This window comes from Rhinatrema bivittatum, chromosome 6 (genome assembly GCF_901001135.1).
Source record: "Rhinatrema bivittatum chromosome 6, aRhiBiv1.1, whole genome shotgun sequence".
NCBI lineage: Eukaryota > Metazoa > Chordata > Amphibia > Gymnophiona > Rhinatrematidae > Rhinatrema > Rhinatrema bivittatum.
Window position 1 is genome coordinate 249,814,713 of NC_042620.1, and position 19,076 is coordinate 249,833,788.

At 40.8% G+C, this 19,076-nt stretch overlaps 1 protein-coding gene across 3 annotated transcripts in view; it reads right to left on the reverse strand.

The window, feature by feature from the left end:
• The window catches only part of PKMYT1 (protein kinase, membrane associated tyrosine/threonine 1), a 60,112-nt gene that overhangs the window by 30,670 nt on the left and 10,366 nt on the right, over positions 1–19,076 (reverse strand). For all 3 annotated transcript variants that reach the window (XM_029606773.1, XM_029606772.1, XM_029606774.1), the window contains exon 3: positions 17,359–17,465. In XM_029606773.1, the coding sequence (XP_029462633.1) occupies positions 17,359–17,465 (107 nt within the window). The remainder of the gene's footprint in view (positions 1–17,358; positions 17,466–19,076) is intronic.

The window sequence follows — 19,076 nt, forward strand, 5'->3', positions numbered from 1 at the left end:
GTGATTGATTTGATTAGGTACCATCATTTGTTAATCAGAACAGCAGTGAGTTACTCAGGACAAATTAACTGTAGTGTAAATCTCCAAAGGGATTGTTTTGTACTAATTTACCTTAGAAGCACAAAATATATTGCAAGGGAAGAGCTCAGTAACCCACAATACAGTGGGAGCACTGAGAGGAGAGGATCACCTTGCTGGTGGCTGAAAGGAATAAATAAGTTTTGCTTGGGAAAATTTTTTTAAGTATTGGGGAGAAGTAAACTATTGGGGTACATTATTTAGTGTGTTTTTGGTTTTAATAGTCATTAAGGCAGCTAATAAACAGAAGTTAGTGTGCTTGACAATAGTGATCATAATATGATCAAATTTGAATTAATGACTGGAAGGGGGACAGTAAGTAAATCTACAGCTCTTGTGCTAAACTTTCAAAAGGGAAACCGATAAAATGAGGACAGTTAGAAAACAACTGAAAGGAGCAGCTACAAAGGTAAAAGGTATGCAAGAGGTGTGGACATTTTAGAAGCACAGTCCAGATATATTCCACACATTAAGAAAGGTGGAAGGAAGGCAAAACGATTACCAGTTTGGTTAAAAGGTGAAGTGAAAGGGGCTATTTTAGCCAAAAGATCTTCATTCAAAAATTGGAAGAAGGATCCAACAGAAGAAAATAGGATAAAGCATAAGAGTTGGCAAGTTAAATATAAGACATTGATAAGACAGGCTAAGAGAGAATTTGAAAAGAAGTTGGCCGTAGAGGCAAAAACTCACAGTAAAAAGTATTTAACTATATCCGAAGCAGAAAGCCTGTGAGGAAGTCAGTTGGACTGTTAGATGATCGAGGGGTTAAAGGGGTACTTAGAGAAGATAAGGCCATCATGGAAAGATTAAACAATTTCTTTGCTTCTGTGTTTACTGAAGAGGATGATGGGAAGATATCCGTTCCGGAGAACTGAAACAAATCACGGTAAACCTAGAAGATGTGGTAGGCTGATTAACAAACTGAAGAGTAGTAAATCACCTGGACTGGATGGTATATACCCCAGGGTTCTGAAGGAGTTCAAAAATGAAATTTAAGAACTATTAGTAAAAATTTGTAACCTAACCTAACATACCTGAAGACCGGAGGGTGGATAATGTAACCCCAATATTTAAAAAGGACTCCAGGGGCGATCCGGGAAACTACAGACTAGTTAGCCTGACTTCAGATCCAGGAAAAATAGTGGAAAGTGTTCTAAAGATCAAAATCACAGAGCATATAGAAAGACATGGTTTAATGGAATAAAGTCAGCATGGCTTTACCTAAGGCAAGTCTTGCCTCACAAATCTGCTTCACTTTTTTGAAGGGGTTAATAAACATGTAGATAAAAGTGAACCGGTAGAAGTAGTACATTTGGATTTTCAGAAGGCATTTGACAAAGTTCCTCATGAGAGGCTTCTAGGAAAAGTAAAAAGTAATGGGATAAGAACATAAGAACATAAGAAAATGCCATACTGGGTCAGACCAAGGGTCCATCAAGCCCAGCATCCTGTTTCCAACAGTGGCCAATCCAGGAGGCGATGTCGTTTTGTGGATTACAAACTGGTTAAAAGACAGGAAACAGAGTAGGATTAATGGACAATTTTCTCAGTGGAAGGGGTGAGCAGTGGAGTGCCTCATGGATCTGTACTGGGATCCGTGCTTTTCCATATATTTATAAATGATCTGGAAAGGAATACGAGTGAGGTAATCAAATTTGCAGATGACACAAAATTATTCAGAGTAGTTAAATCACAAGCAGATTGTAATAAATTGCAGGACCACCTTGTGAGACAGGAAAATTGGGCATCCAAATGGCAGATGAAATTTAATGTAGATAAGTGCAAGGTGATGCATATAGGGAAAAATAACCCATGCTACAGTTACACAATGTTAGGTTCCATATTAGGAGCTACCACCCAGGAAAGAGTTCTAGGCGTCATAGTGGATAATACATTGAAATAGTCAGCTCAGTGTGCTGCGGCATTCAAAAAAGCAAACAGAATGTTAGGAATTATTAGGAAGGGAATGGTGAAAAAAATGGAAAATGTCATAATGCCTCTGTATCGTTCCATGGTGAGACCGCACCTTGAATACTGTGTACAATTCTGGTCGCTGCATCTCAAAAAAAGATATAGTTGCGATGGAGAAGGTACAGAGGAGGGCGACCAAAATGATAAAGGGGATGGAACAGCTCCCATATGAGGAAAGACTAAAGAGGTTATGACTGTTTCAAGCTTGAAGAAGAGACAGCTGAGGGGGGATATGATAGAGGTGTTTAAAATCATGAGAGGTCTAGAATGGGTAAATGTGAATCGGTTATTTACTATTTCGGATAATAGAAGGACTAGGGGGCACTCCATGAAGTTAGCATGAAGCACATTTAAAACTAATTGGAGAAAGTTCTTTTTCACTCAATGCATAATTAAACTCTAGAATTTGTTGCCAGGGGATGTGATTAGTGCAGTTAATATAGTTGGGTTTTAAAAAAGGTTTGGATAAGTTCTTGGAGGAGAAATCTATTACCTGCTATTAATCAAGTTGACTTAGAAAATAGCTACTGCTATTACTTGCATCAGTAGCAAAGGATATACTTAGTTTTTGGGTACTTGCCAGGTACTTGTAGCCTGGATTGGCCACTGTTGTAAACAGGATGCTGGGCTTGATGGAGCCTTGGTCTGACCCAGTATGGCATGTTCTTAAGTTCTTATGTATAGCAAACAGGGAAACTACTTTCTACATGAGGTACTTCAGTGATGTGGTGTCTAACGGTTTAAATGGCAATGTGACAGAGCATATATCCAAGAGTCCCAGAATAACATAAGGACTGGCTCCAGATATCTGGCCCAGTCCACCTTAAGTTTTGGTTTAGTTAAGTGACATATTTATTGTTTTAGGATGAGGATTTTGGTGTTATTTTATTATCCATTTGTTTTATTCTTGTTTTGTTGTATTATGTTTACATGATTATGTATGTTTCATTTATTGCCCATGCCTTAATAAATGTAAATCTGAGTGCGGTAAGGAATTATGGTCCCAGGGAGCACTCCATGCTGTAAATAAGAATGCAGGCCTAGGAGGCTTAGGCAGGCCCCCAGGACTCCAGAAGAAGGCAGTTCCTATAAGATTGCTGACATCATTGTTCGTGAAGTTGAAGCTACGAGAATACAGAGGAAATAGGTAGCCCCTGAAATAGCTAGCCTGAGAACAAGTTTTGGAACTGTGAGGCTAAACTATGTGAGTAAGCAGGATAAGGCAGACCCTGGCCTTTTTGTATTTTGTAACCGTGCCTGAGAAAGCATACAGAGTGTGAGGCAGTCCCTGGAACATAGCTAGCCTTTTTGATTTTTAAATGTGAAATGCTGATGTTTGATACTTTAAACAAAAGTATTTAAAGGAAAAGCCTTGACCACTCACGTTTGTGCTACATATGGTGGCAGCAGTGGGACTTTCTGAGCTAAGCAGTGCATAGCCAGAAATCCATGCCTCAAGAAGAAAAGAAGTGTTTGGAACTGTGTTAAAATTTGTGTTACAGAAAATTCTGAAACATAAAGCTGCACACAGCAGAGCTCAAATCAGAGAAAAAAAAAAGAATTTTTTTTTTTATTCTTTGCATGAAAGTCTATACCTAAGCAGGGCACAGGCCAGACAGGCAGTGAAGCAGCACAGAGCAGTGCTCAAACAAAAAAAAAATGGGAGAGAGAATATATATATCTATATTTGTTTTGCAAAGGAGTATAGACCTAAGCAAGGCACAGAACAGACAAACAGTAAGGGCAAAATATATACATACAAAGGAGAGAATTTCCCAGGGGCCTAGGTGCAGTAGTAAATTGAAGAGTTTACCTTTAAATTGGGCTAAAGGTAGTAGCTCTGCTCAGGAGTCAGACGACCAGTGAGTAAGTTAGAACCGAACAGACTGGTATTTGTTTGGTTTTGGAGGAAAGAGAAAAGAAAAAAGGTGGTCATTTTCCTTTGCATAGTTGAATAGTCTTTCTCCTTTTGCTTGTTTGAAAAGAAGGGAACAATGAGTAGGATAGAACCCTCTGGAAACAAGCCATCCTGATCTGCACTAGAATAAAATAGAGGACTGTAATCAAGCCCTCAGAAAGACCCAGAGGCAATTTCAAGAGAGAATCAGAAGGGACCAGATTTCCTGGGAGTTTATTCTAAAGGAAATTACAGCAGCTCACATAAATTACAGCTTACTAAAAGTAAAGACACAGCAGGCCTCGGTGCACCTGGCAACAGAGGAAGCATAGTCGCCCTGTGAATCACCTGACTGGGGATATACAGTCTAGGAGCATGAAAACCCAGAGGTACAAGGAAAGTGAAAAGTACTATTGGGAGGCCTTGAGAAGCATCAAAGAAACTAGTGATAGCCACAAGAGTGTGCCCTGAGGATGGCACTACCAGGAGGCAGAATAAAATGCCAGTGGATTCAGTGACGGAACCATTGGAGCAGAGAGTGGAAGTATACTCAGAAGAGCAAGATCAGACCTAGTGCGTGGCAAGCAAAGAATGCGAAGGCCTGGTGATGCAACTCTCTAAAGAAGGGACTGCTAAAGAAGGGACAGCAAGAGCAGGCAGAAAAACATGACAGAGGAGGCAAAAAAGAGTTTGGAGAGGAGATGTTAAAGACTGAGGAAAATAATGAAGGAATAAAGCAAGAGTGCTCTGGAGTCCTGAGGAAGAACAGAGAGAATTCCAAGAATAGCGTCACCCAGAAGTAGTACTATTGCTACTACTAAACATTTTTATAGTGCTACATGACATACACAGCACTGTACAAACATACAAAAAAACAGTCCCCGCTTAATAGAACTTACAATATAATAAGACAAACATACAAGACAAAAGATTTGGTTAAAAGAAAAGAAAGTTAGTCAATACTAAAAGCAGACAATCAGGCATAAGATTTAAAAGTGGTTTCAGAAAGGTGGGACTTTAGATGGGATTTAAACATGGCAAGAGAGGGAGCATGATGCACCAGTTCAGGAAGACTATTCCAAGCACATGGTACAGCCAAGTGGAAAGCACGGAGTCTGGAATTGGCAGTAGCGGAGAAGGGCATGGATAGGAGTGACTTATCTGACGAGTGGAGTGCACGAGGAGAGGTATAGAGAGAGATAAAAGGAGAGGTAGAGAGGTGCTGCAGAGTGAAGGCATTTGTAGGTGAGAAAGAGGAGCTAGAACTGTATACGGGAATGGATAGGGAGCCAATGCAGTGACTTCAGAAGAGGGGTTATGTAAGCATAGCAACTTTGGCAAAAGATAAGTCACGCAGCTGAATTTAGGACAGATTGCAATGGAGAGAGATAGCTTGCCGGGAGACCTGTGAAGAGCAGGTTACAATAGTCTAAACGGAAAGAAATGGGAGAGTGGATAATGGTACTGGTAGTGTGTTCAGAAAGGAAGGTTGGATTTTGGCAATGTTGTAAAGAAAGAAACCACATGTTTTAGTAGTGTTTTGGATATGCATAGAGAAAGAGAGAGAGGAGTCGAAAAGGACTCCAAGGTTATGAGCTGATGGGACAGGGACGACGACCGTGTTACCCACAGAAACAGAGAAAGGAGGAAGAGGAGAGGTGGGCTTGGGGGGGAAAGATAAGGAGCTCCATCTTGGCCATGTTGAGTTTAAGGTGGTAGCGGGACATCCAGGCAGCAATGTCAGACAGGCAGGGCGAGATCCGGGATTGGATTTCTGGTGTATATAGGTAGATTTGGGAGTAATCAGCATAAAAATGGTATTGAAAGCCAAGAGAGGAAATCAGAGCACCAAAGGAATTAGTATATAGTTGTGGGAAATATGCGCTTGCCAGCAAGCCATTTCATCAGGGTTTAAACACTTAACTTCCCTTCTCCCTGACCTTTGCCTGAATAAAAGCATCACTTGTGCTTAAGTCTCTGCCAAGGAGAGGATACCTGACTTCATGTATTTCTCTGGCTTATAATTATTCCTGATAGCCTGAAAGTAGGGCTGGGTGTTCCCTAGTCAGAGGCAGGACAAAGTCAGGAGGTATAGATTTCAGCAGCCAATGAAATGATCCGTGCACACCCCCTGAGCCAAAGCCAATAGTGTAGGGACTCGTCTGTTGCTATGGGAAAGTAGCCAATCATGTAATGACACATCATCTGCCTTTGTATGAGGTCAGAAATTATCTTGTGTTCAATATCGAAGCTGTAAAGTTCAGGGGCGGAAGATTTGGATGAAGCAATTTGCCATTTTCCTGACTGAAAAGATGAGGTTTAGAACAGAGGTAGTTTGGAGGATGCAGTGAAAGCTGAACAAGATATGCATACTAGACTTGTCTGGGCCATGTTGGAGCTTTGAGAATCATGCGGCTGTGGTTGCTGTATTGCCCACACAATAAGAGGTAGTTATGGAAAAGCGTACATGAGGCTTGTTCCCCAATCCAATAGGAGAGTGTCCTGAGCTAATCTGAGATCATGTGGAAGAATGGAGCAAAACTGGTCAAGTTTCCGGTTTTGCTCCATCACAAGCAGGTCGATCAACAGATGACTCCACAACTCAAAGAGTTTGTTGGCTGTGGATTGTCAGAGACCATTCTTGAGGTTGAAATACTCTGCTGAGGCAGTCCGCCAACATATTGAATATTCCAAGTAGATTTGTGACTTGAAGAGTCGCTCAATGGACAATCGCCCACTACCACATTTTCTGTGCCTCCTGACAGTGCTGCCAGGAGCCCGTGCCACCCTATTTGTTTTTGTAAAACATGGAAACTTGGTTGTTGGTTTGAAGCAAAATGCTTTTTACCTTGCAGGCCATGTGTGAACGTCCAGAGCACATTCTTGATCGCTCTTAGTTTGAGAAAACTGATCTGAAGACAGACCAGGTGCCCTGTGTCTGACAGGACTGGGTATATGCCCCCATCCCTCAGTGAAGGCATCCATCACCCCGATGATTTCATAAGGAAGAGGTGGAAGGGGGACTTTATCCCAAAGGAAGGAAGCAGTCACCAGTGGACCTCCTGTTTAATCTTCCAAAAAATGTGACGTACTGTGTTCACGTAAAGCCCCACTGACAACGGATGTGCAGTCAGATCAGTGGGACCATATGTATCGCTGCTGCCAAATGGCAGAGGACAACCAAGCCTTGGCAGGCTATGCAGGTGAAAACTAATGGAAGACTTCAAATCAGGACATGCAGCATTTGTGCTTTTTTGGAGGACAAATATGGTCTCTTTATTGCAAGGAATCCATCCATGCTCTGAAGAACTGGATTCGTTTGTTGGAACCAAGTTGGACTTTTTTGAACTTGATTAAAAATCTGAGGTTCTGTAGTGAGATCATAGTGTGTAAGGACTGCAATTCCTTCTCTAGAAAGAATGTTATTTGCCAGTCATCCAGATATGGAAACACCAGAATTCACAGATATCTCAGGTGGACTGCTACCACTGTAAGGTACTTGGTGAAGAATCCTGGGAGCAGCTGATAGGCCTAATGGGAGTACCTTGTATTGGTAGTGAAAAGAATCTACCTTGAAGAGAAGGTGTGACGGGGTCTATGTCCCAAACCCGAGAGGTCACTTAAAATCCCCGGAACCAAAGATCCAGGAGGGGGGGGGGGGAAGGAAAACACAGCAAAACCAAGCTAAGGAAGTCCCCTTGTTCCTTCCCCCGGATGTTACAAAGACAGAAGAATCACAGGTGTGGGAGGTTAAGGGTGGGACTCCCCCTGAGCCAATCAGCTGGCAGAGGAGTTGTTGTTCATGGAGTATAAGAGACTCCCTAACCCAGCAGTTTCAGTCTCCTGCCGGGGACTGAAGGAGAAGGACCATGCTACCGGCTGCTTGGAAAGACTGGACCTTTGATACTCTTGCTTAGATGGAAGACGGACGGCTGGCGTGACTACTAGGAAGGTGAGCCGGTAGATAAAGACTGTTTTACTATCCGGAGGTACCTACTTTAAAAAGGATATTGTTAGTTTCCATGTTCATAAAACTTAACTTTAGTGAATTTAATAGCTTTTTCCATTTTCCCTATTTCAAGAGAACAGAGAGCCCGGCGCACCCCTTCCAATTTACGTGATGTACGTGAGGAACAATTTTGCTTGTGGAGAGCTTCTAACCTGTCAATCTGGGTCGTTAGCTCAATCATTTGCTTGTGTCTCTCTTTACACCTAAAACTAGCATAGCTGATAATTTTTCCTCTTAGGAAGGCCTTAAAGGCCGCCCAACATAAGTTGGGTCGTATTCATTTTCAGGGTTGTACTGATTAAACTCAGAAATCGCTTTAGAGACCAAATCTAAAAATTGCTTGTCCCCTAGCAGAGTAGTATTAAGCCATCAGGAAGATGTGGAGGAGACGGGATCTTTGACAAAGTTTTAACTGAATCGAGTGGTGGTCTGAGAGAGTACATGGCAGGATCTCACAACTGTTAATGCAGGATAAAAAATTTTTGGAACAAAGAAAGTAGTCCAGATGACTGTATGTACCGTGTCTGGGAGAAAAGAAAGTATAGTCCCTGACTCCCACATGAGAGTCCCGCCATATATCTATCAGTTGTAAAGTAGTCACGAGATTCCTCAGAGGAGCAACAGATGGAACAGTAACTGTATTTATTTGGTTTTATATACTGGTGTTCTGGAACAATCACATCGGTTTACAGCATAAAATATTACAAAATTTAAATATAGCATAAAATACATCAATGAGAATACACCTTTGACATATAAAATAAATAACCTCTTAAAACAAAATAAAATCAAAGAAAATCAAGTAAAATCTAAAACATAAAACACAATAATAAAAGGTTCAATAAAGTCCAGCAAAAAATATTCTCATTCTCGTCTCCAAAAGCTTGCCAACAATGTTATATATTACTCTCTTTTGTATCTTCAAACATTTGCCTAAACAGCCATGTTTTGAGATTCTTTTTAAAAGATGAAAAACTGGTTTCTAGTCTTAATTCCATTGGCATAGAGCTCCATAGTTTCTGTCCAGCTAATGGTAAAGATCTCTCTCATATTTTATTGAGGGGGGGGGGGGTGGAAGACATGTCCAACTTGAGGTCTGGGTATATATATTCCAATCCCCTCCTATACACAGAGAATTGAAATCAAAGCTGACCAGAGAATCAACCAGATCCATAAAAAAATTCCGATTGGCCTATATTTCGGGCCATAAATATTGGCTAAAGTAAAGTGAAATGAGCCCAGAGTATAGTCTAAGAAAACATACCTGTCATTTGAATCACTCAAGGAGTTATTAACAGTCAAGGGTAAATTCATATCAATAAGAATACAAACCCCACGACTGCACAAATTATAAGAGGAATAATAAATTGAACCGACCCAACCACAGTGAAGTTTGGCATGTTCAGCATGAGTGATGTGGGTTTCCTGGAAAAAAAGGATCTGTGCTTGTTGCCGTCTAACCAGCTGTATTATACATTTTCTTTTTATAGAAAAGAGAGCCCCCGCACATTAAGCAAAAGACAGGAAAGAGGAGCCACCGTTCAAATTTAGAAAAAAAAGAAAAAGTACATGCAGTTCAATGGGGGGTCCCCCCCAAATCCTATATTTGAAGTCTAGCTTTCTGGCTGCTTTAATGCCAGATATGGGCATTTCCCACATTTTCATCTGTAAAATATTCAAAGATAGTATATGTCAGGAAAGCTACTAGGTCTGATGGGATGTCCAAAATTTATAGCAGTTCCATTACCTCAGCGCAAAAATCTTTGACCTTTTGTACACTGATATTGAAGGTTTTGCCCAATTTTTCAATAAACTGAATAAGAAAAGATTTTACAGATGAGATGAAGAGATGTATGATCTGAAGGATCTGAAAGTGGATCAGAAGGGATCCCTGTTGAACTCAAAAAGTGAATCCACTGGGAATGATAGCACGCTTGGCCAGAACCATTAAGACGAATGTGGTGATAGAAGTGGGTCCTCTATCTCAGCAAACAAAAAAGGGTAGATGTGTAACTTCTGAATGAGAAGATTCAGCTACATCTGAAGATGAAGAACCAGGGAGTGGAGGCTCCAAAGAGGCACATACGTGTGACTATGTGGAGATTTTAGACAAAACCAGTGGGATGAACGAGTGGGTATGTGAGCATGTGTCTTTCACATCTAGGGCACATGGACTCCCCTATCTTGATAACGGGCAGAATGGTGTGGACAGAGTTCATCTTTAATTTCTTCCATACTAGATGCTTGTTCAGATTTCATAAATCCAGGATGGGTCTCAAGCCCCCAGATTTCTTGGGATAAGGAAATAGCAGGTATAGAAACTCTTGGCCATGTTGACCGGGCGGAACAGGTTCTATCACCCACTGCTAGGGCAGCAAGTCCACTTTCTCACAGAGCTGAGCTGAGTGAGATGGATCCAGACGGAGCAATGAGGAAGCACTGTAAATTGGGAGAAATGCAAGCTGTAACCAGATTAAACAATCTTGAGTAATCAGCAATCCTTGGTGATATTTCACCACTCCTCCAGGTAGAGAAGAGGTTGAGAACTTGATCTGGAGATTGGTCAAAAACCTGGCCCAGGTTTAGGCTGGGCTTGTTGTATTGCTTTTGGTTGGTGCCTCTCACACAGTCAACCTCAAGCCAGAAATTGTTGCTGTTGCAGAAACAGAGGAGGAGCCCACTATTGCTGGAATTGCTAGAGGGGGCATCTCTAAAATTAGGAACACTTAAAAGCAAAGTAGGGACTTATTGCAGTTGAGTGTTGCTCCAAATTGGTTGAGAATGTCTCGACTGCTACATGTTGCTCCGTGATCTGGGCTACTGTTTCTCAGAGTTTGTCTCTGAAGAAATGATCTCCTAGGCAGGTATCATTCATTAGTTTTTCATGGACATCACTGTGCAAGCCGCTGGCCCTTAAGCAAGTCATGCAGACACCCCAGTGGAGATGGATGTCACATGGGCTATCAGGTCAAATGTCTTGTATGCTGTCATGTTTCTGTGTTTCGAATAAGATGGCATATACATATTTCTACATCTATGAGTGGTTGCAGATATGCACAAATACCCTCCCCTGAAGCAAGGAAGGTTTTAGTTTTTGAGCACAATTTTTTAAGTCCTGCACCATGTAGAACTGGTGTGCGGATATCCGAGAATTAAGCATGGAACTTTGGAACACCATTTTACTAAAGTTGTCTAGTAGTCTGGGATCTTTCCCTGATGGTGCATTAGAAAATATTCTTGTTTCCATTGCTTGTTTTAGCGCTTACTCCACTATGACTGTTTGGTGAGGCAGCTAATCCACTCCAAAACCTGGGGTTTTCTGGACTCTATATTTAGGTCTAATTTCCTGGCTACTGGAATGCAGGAAATAGGATTCTCCCACATTTTTGTCCGTAATTCTTGCAGGACTGAATGGATTGGATTGGCTTCCAGCTCACCAGAGTATCCAGAATTGAGAAGGCTGAAGCTTTCTGTGCATGGGTCCTTATCCTTATGGACACTGACTCCCAACTTATCTAGAAATCTGGAATAAGAGAGGTCCTCCATTGAAGACGAACGTTCTGAGGTTCAGCTAGGGTGGAGGATGGATTCCCATTGATCCTCTCTCTGAGCCATGGAGTAAAAGAGCACTGGATCCAGGATCCCAGTGATGATGTGGGCGAATGAGGAGGAAAGTATTCCTGGTAAATGTCCTCCATTGTGAGAGAGTGGCGGGGACTCAAACCTCCTTGAGGGAGTACCCTTGGGTCTAGAGTAAAATGGTCTCCTGCTTGACAGAGCAAATCCAATATTCTGGACAAGATAGGATGAAGTGTGCCCTCCTTTTTTTTTTTTTTTTTTGTCATCGGGGAGGCAAAGTCTTCATCAACTTTGCCACTTGGTCCAGGGACTGCTATGCCTTTTGGCCAGGAATAGGGAATGGAACATGCTCCTCAGAAACTAAGATGCAATCTTTTTGACAACCCTCAGGGCTTTGTAATATTTGACCTGGTAGGCAATTAGAAATTAACAGCACTACCAAGCAGATAGATCTGGCATTTCTAGTCGAAGCCCTTGCTCAGGTAGCCTCAATGGAGAAATTGTCCTTGAAAAAAAGGGGCAGTAAATGAAGTATATCTCCCTGCACACCTGCCATTCTCTTTGCAACTGGTGATTTTAGGAATAATTATGTTGGCAGCAGAACCGATCCCAAAGTTCAAGACATCGAGGAAGAAAGCATCATCTGTGTCAAGACTCTATGCTCAGGTAAATGTTGCATGTTGTGTCGACTACACCAATGATGCAAAGGCTCGATGCTTCTTCAGCAATGATGGCAACACCAGCTCCGAAGAGTGGTGCTTCTTATATTTACTCACCTCCAAGCCTTGCGGGCTCACTAAGGCTTTTCTGCTTACTTTTTCTGCTTATTGACCCCAACAAAGTAGAGGGGCTCCAGGCCTGCTCAATGTGATGCTCAGGGCACTAAAAGATGCTCTGCTCCAGTTCTTCAGAGACTTATGCAATTCCTCCATTTTCCAGGCTCTGGACTTTTGAGAGCACAGAGATATCTGGCCATAGTGATAGCAGTTAGACTGGTCGTGATCAGGTCATAAGCATCGGTAACAAATATTGTGGCCATTACAGATAGACATCTTACCACACACAGTCTCTCTGAAGCCACTGACGGTGGGCTTCTTAGCGCCAGACATTTTCTGTGAAGATTTTTTTTTTTTATAGCACTGAAAAGTGCTGTTTGAGAGGCTGCCCAGGCAGCAAGGCAACAAAGTACGGTAATCTAAAAAGTTAGAAAAAAACTGAGCTATAAGAAGGCTTTCAAATAAGGAAAAACAGAGAGATAGGTTATATATCTATGGTGAAGCTCAGACAAAAAAAGACTGAAGAGCTCACAAGATAATACTTGCACAAGAACTCCTGCACATGCTCAGTATATGCGCAAAAGCTCTATGAGCTAAAACAGACGGGTCCATTCGGCACCATCAGATACCATCACCCACATCATGACTAATTCATCCCTGCTTATCATTGGAGAACCAGCATCAGTAGAGATTCCAGTATTGGCTGGATGTCCATTTGCAGAGTCCCCAATGCTGTTGATGCCAGGACACTGATACTCTTCATCTTTATTTCCAAAGTCTACCGGATCTTCTCCAGCTCCTCCTCAAAGATTGCCGATGCCAACATGGCTTGGGAAGCAGGAGGGGAGGCCATGTCTTCCTGGGATACTAGAGATGTTTCTGGTATGTCGATGGGTGACACCTTGAACCTTGGAGACTGACACTATTTCTGGGACAAAACAGAGGATGAGCTCTCCTCACCATGGGAACACTTCAGAAGACATTTCAACAATGACGATGCTTCTTGATTTTCACCTAGTGCACATCATCAGGATTCCTTAACTCTGGAACCGTAGATGACAAACACTTCACTTTTTTCAAGAGAAAGGTGACACCAGACCATCTATACCCCTGATCCTTCCTGGCACTCATTGTCAAAAGGGCTCAATACCCTCCCAATATTGATGCACCACCAGTTGTCAATGCAACTCTTGGGTCCTTTGATGTTGGTGCCTCCAATGCAGATACCGATGGGCTAGACTTAATACATCCCGAAGTGCTTTTCTATGAGGTCAAGCTGAGTCAGTGCCCCCTAGGGAACTTAGCTGAACAAAGGGGACACCCCTTAATGTCTTTGTTGGCCCCAGACAAAGGACACATTTTTCATGGAGGGTCTGTGATAGACATGAACCTCTGGTACAGGGAGAATTTATTGTAACCTTCTTCTCCAAAAAGAGCATCAGGCGAAAAATAAGTCCAGCAAAATCAAACAACTTTATGATAAAAATGTGACCAGTGCCACCTGAATGCACAGATGCCAGTGCACCACACAGCTGCTGAAAATAAAGAAAACTTAGAAAGCAGATCAATAAAATCTACCCTGAACAAAAGACGACCATGAGGCGCCACAAAAGATGAATCCTGTTTTCTCAGGAAGCAGGAGGTTCCCTCTTAGCTGGGTTCCATGGAAAATATGAGACTGAAGGGGCCACCACATGAATGTGTGGCAGTATGGCATGCTCACAATTTCCACTAAAAAAAACAAACAAGCCTCTGGAACAATCCCCAACTCACTAAACAGTCACACAAAAAAAAAAGATATGGGGAATTATAAACGTGTTGGTTGATCAAAATTTATCCGGAACAGTATCACAGATGGAGCTGGGCAAACCACACCACCATTAAACATGTACTACTCTGTTTTTAATAGTGCTTTAGGGAAATCAATCAAATATTTTTAATATTTTTCTTTTGCATATAAAAGATATAAAATAAACCTATTATTATTTACAGTCCAAGTCTTTTAATGTACTGATTTATAAACAACCCGTATTCCTTTCTCTCTCTCTCTCTTTTTTATATAGTAGGAGGAGGGGCTGGCAGTATTTTTTGTTTTTTAGTTTTTAACAGCTTGGAATCAGCGGCGCTGGAAATCACTTACTCGCTTGTCGCTGAAACATCCCCGCTTGCTACTTCCTTGCCCGACACTGCCAGCATTTCGACGGGACTCCGTCTGCTTCAGGGGCTTGAGAGCTACTCAAACAATTATCACTATGCCTTATGAATTCTCCAAAAGTGTAAATATGAAAGAATAAAATAAAATTAACCAACCATCAACTTACTATTCATCTGTAATGAGTCTGGGTGCACACTGCCATGTTGAAAGCATTTGCGGTAGCTTACTGCACGGTTTTATATTTCAAGGGACCAATGAAGAAGGTTCTCTAATGAAGTCATCTGTCACCAGGAGGAGTTTTGAAAGACTGTTTAAACAAACTGCCGCTTCTTGAAGCCCCACACGGACTGTCAAAAAAGAACTTTCTAATAAAGAGATGCTGGAAATTTAACCTGATGAAGCAGTGGTTCTCATTTGTAAAAATAAATAAAATGGATGCCTTATTCTTGCTACTTTTGTGTTTTTGTTTTTTTTAAATAAATGTAATCATATGATGTGTCTTTTTAGATGTTTTACAATGAGATTTGGAAAAAGCTATCAGTATTCTAATTACTATTCGGATGGGCACTAAGAGAAAGCTTAATCACTATACGATCCATTTCAGAAAAATGCACCCATTCAATTTCTTTATGAAGGCCTTTAGGGCAAACTGTGTCCTATTTGAAAATGAAACATTGTTCTAATTGTAATAGCCACAAGTCAAACTCACTTCCTTGAGGAGAGTGATGGAGTTGGATGAGGCATACTGTTTGTAATTCCTCTATGTTATGAGACGCCTCTATCCAGTGGGCTACCAAAAGTGCTTCAAGTTTTTGCCTGCTAATGCAATCTTGTATGTTCGAAACATGCGTGTCGTCTTTCCCACATATAAAAGACAAGGAGTGGAGGATTAGCCTAGTGGTTAGAGCAGTGGGCTACGAACCAGGAGACCAGGGTTCAAGTCCCACTGTCACTTTACCCTCCATTGCCTCAGGTACAAACTCAAGTGGATTCAGGTACATTCTAACGCAGAATGGTGAATCCAGCGAAACAGGGGACGGGCCTGCGAAAGCCAGCAGCCATCGCACCACCGCGGTGTTATCGCTGCCGGCTTTCGCTACTGGCGACAATAACGGTGCTTACCTTACCACTGCCAGCAAAGACATTGCAGCGTCTGCCTCCTCGCCGCCCCGACTCTGCCCCCAGCAAGCTATCGCATGCGATAAGCGATAGAAAATGACCCCCCTATCTGGGGATAGGGAAATACCTACAGTACACCTGAATGAAATACCTACAGTACCTGAATGTAATACTAAATACATGACTCCTTCCAAGGAACAAAACAATGATTGTGTAAATTTAAGAGGTTTCCAATGTGCTAATTTTAATTCTAGTCCCCGCATCGTATGTTTACAAATGTTGCAATGTCCGCAAGAAAAAATCCCACATTTTATAGGGTCAGAGACATGATTGTGATCGGGTGTGTAATGAGCCGAATGAACCAACTAATCTCGAAGATTCTGAGCTCTAGTCAGAGCAAAAGTGAGTGGTTGATGAAAGGCTGGATGAATGCTTGATTGAAGCGCTTGTGTATATGGAATGTATGGCAACACACACACTATTTTTTGTTCTATGTCTTGTTGATGAAGACAAAAGGTGATCTCTGTTGGCCCACTGTGCTCTTTTATAAGCTTTTTGATGATATGATTTGGATATCCTTGTTCAGTAAAGCATTGTTTCATGTCTGCTGCTTGTATTTTGAATTCCTCTACCATAGAGCAGAGGCGTCTAAGATACAGGAATTGTCCCTTTGGGTAAATTGTCTGAGATGCCTAGCATGGAAGCTTCTGTAATGAAGCAGGGTGTTCCGATCGGTTGCCTTTTGATGTATGGAAAAAGAATTTTCCAAACAAACTCTGATGTCCAGAAACAATACCTGTTCTTTACTCGAGATGAAAGTAAAATGTAAATTAGAATCTCGTGCATTCAACCATGACAGGCACTTCTTTAACCCGGATACATCTCCTGTCCACAACATGTCTACATACAGTTTCCAAAATCTGATGTTGTACTTGTATGGGCAATTAGTGAGCCATTTCTTTTCAAAGTCCTGGACGTATACATTAGCAAGACCTGGGGCCATAAAGGCCCCGTGATTTGCTGGTAATACGTGCCCTTAAAGCTTAAAAAAATTTTTCTTGTAGTGCTAGCAATGCTAATTCCAACAGAAAAGTGTGAGGAACCCTTGAGGGAGAACCACTTGATTAAAGTCTCCTGAACCACCTCTAGCACTATCGCCAGCCCCCTCCCTCCTGCTATATAAAAAAAAAGAGAGATAGAAAGGAATACCGTTGTTTATAAGTCAGTATGTTAAAAGACTTGGTCAGTAAATAATAATAAAAGGTTTATTTTATATCTTTTACATGCAAAAGAAAAATATAAAAAATGATATTTGACTGATTTCATTAAAGCACTATTAAAAACAGAGTAGTACACATTTAATGGTGGTGTGGTTTGCATTGGACAAATTTTGATCAACCACACATTTATAATTCCCCTAATCCTTTTTGTGCGACAATGCTCACAATTTCTACAAACTGATATCAAATTTCTCTGCTGGGCTCCATCTGATGATATCACCCATGTGTGAGCCCTGCCATCTTGCTTGTCCTCAGAGAATTGATGCAACTATTATTGACATCTCAGGAGACAGTATAAAAATGACTTTTGCACACTGCAATCCCAAGTGTTATGATTTTCTGGCAAAGTAAATAAAGTGCGTTATTCATCACAAAACTGTTCATAGCCAATCAAAAATTTGAAAATGATCTAAGGAATGGAACCACTCCCTACTAACATAGTATATAAAAAAAAACCCTACCAGCCTATGCAATGGATTAAGTATGTCTCTTACCAGCAGTGAATTCAGGGGGTAGATACCCCTGGCGGAGCTGCTGCCAACTTTCGCCTCCCTTTGGTAAATCCATATTGCAGGCAATCTCTAGGATGCTCATCCCCAGGCTGTACAGAGGCAGAGAAAACAAATTTGTTTAGCTGTAACAAGTGTTCTCTGAAGATAGCAGTTCAATAGTCACACACATGGGTGACATCAACTGACAATACCAACACAGAACGTTTTTCCAGAGCTTTCCAGTAAAGACCTGAAGATCTCTCTACGCATGCCTCAGTGCTATAATTAAGTTAATGAACTCAACTCCAGAAAGGGAGGCGGGATGGTACATGTGACTGGTGAACTGTTATCTTGCTGTTTATTTAGAGACCCTAGTTTTCAGTTATTAATTTTATTTTTCTTTGGAATTTCAATGTTATAACAAAAAAGATCAGATGAAAAATGACTTTTCCACTGATTTTTCTCCTATTTGTTATACCAAGGTCATTTTTCCACTGATTTCTTTTTATTTTAACATTGACATTCCCAGGAAAAATAAAATAAAAACTGAAAACAAAGGTCCCTATGTATATTCAAACATAGGTTTGAAAATTATCCAAGTAATATTACATGGATAACATTAGGCAAGTAGTATTGTGGTTTAACCAGAATAAGCATTTGAAGAAAGATCTTTTATTTTGGATAAAATATTGGATTATTCCAGGAGAGTGCGAGATTACCAGCAAGGCAATTCAGAAGAAGTCTCAGAGAGCATTGTTTACATACCAAATTAAATAGATTACCACCTCCAATTTACACACCAATAAGCTAGTTTGTTTGCATATTATTTTCCTAATTGTTGAAATTATAATTTTGTCTCATATGTTAATAGGCTGGGATTCTTGTAAGTCATGTGATTTATTGTAAATTAAGCGCAGAAGGCAGGTATGTCATTTTGAACTCAACATACTTTTTAACCTTTGGCCTACATTCTATCATTTCAGCATATTCTGGCATGTCAGCAATCTTCAATAATTCTACAAGTCTAATCAGTATAAATTTACAGTGCAGTTATAGCAGTTTCATAGGAAAACCTTTTCAAAGCATCCCAACATTCCTCTCCCCTTGTCATATTTAGTATGACAAAATAATACATTTTGATTCAAACGATAAATATAAGAAGGTCCATTGGGACTAAGTTCATAGGAAATATTAACATTAAAAGTTATTTGCAGTTTTGAAGCTCTGAACCGAAAATGGATCCTCCCAAGAGAGGGGGAGGCAGGAAATGGCCAGCTGTCTTTTGTTCATAGTTTATATATAATCAACAATTAATAAAGTTCAGATTAGTTAATGTAAATGTTTATAGCAACATTAGACTTCCAAAACTTAAATTTTCTGAGGGTTATTACAGGTCAGAGTAAATGCAAGGCAGTAATAAAATATTCTAGCTAAGCAGATCTAACCTTATACTTTCTTAAATATAGCATACCATGCCCCCACATATCATTTTATTTACACATACACTTAAATGCCTTACCATAAGTTCATATTCCATCAAACAGACTCTTCCTGAAAGGAGAACAATTTCTGTTGTTTTTAAACCACCCCAGCAAGTAAGAAAACTTCTTGTTGAGGCTTTTATTAGTTTTTGCTAGTTTCATTGGCTCTTTTCTCTACAATGGAGGAAACATTTTTCACTAGTTCATAGATTCAGAGGTTCGGAATTAAATAATGCATAC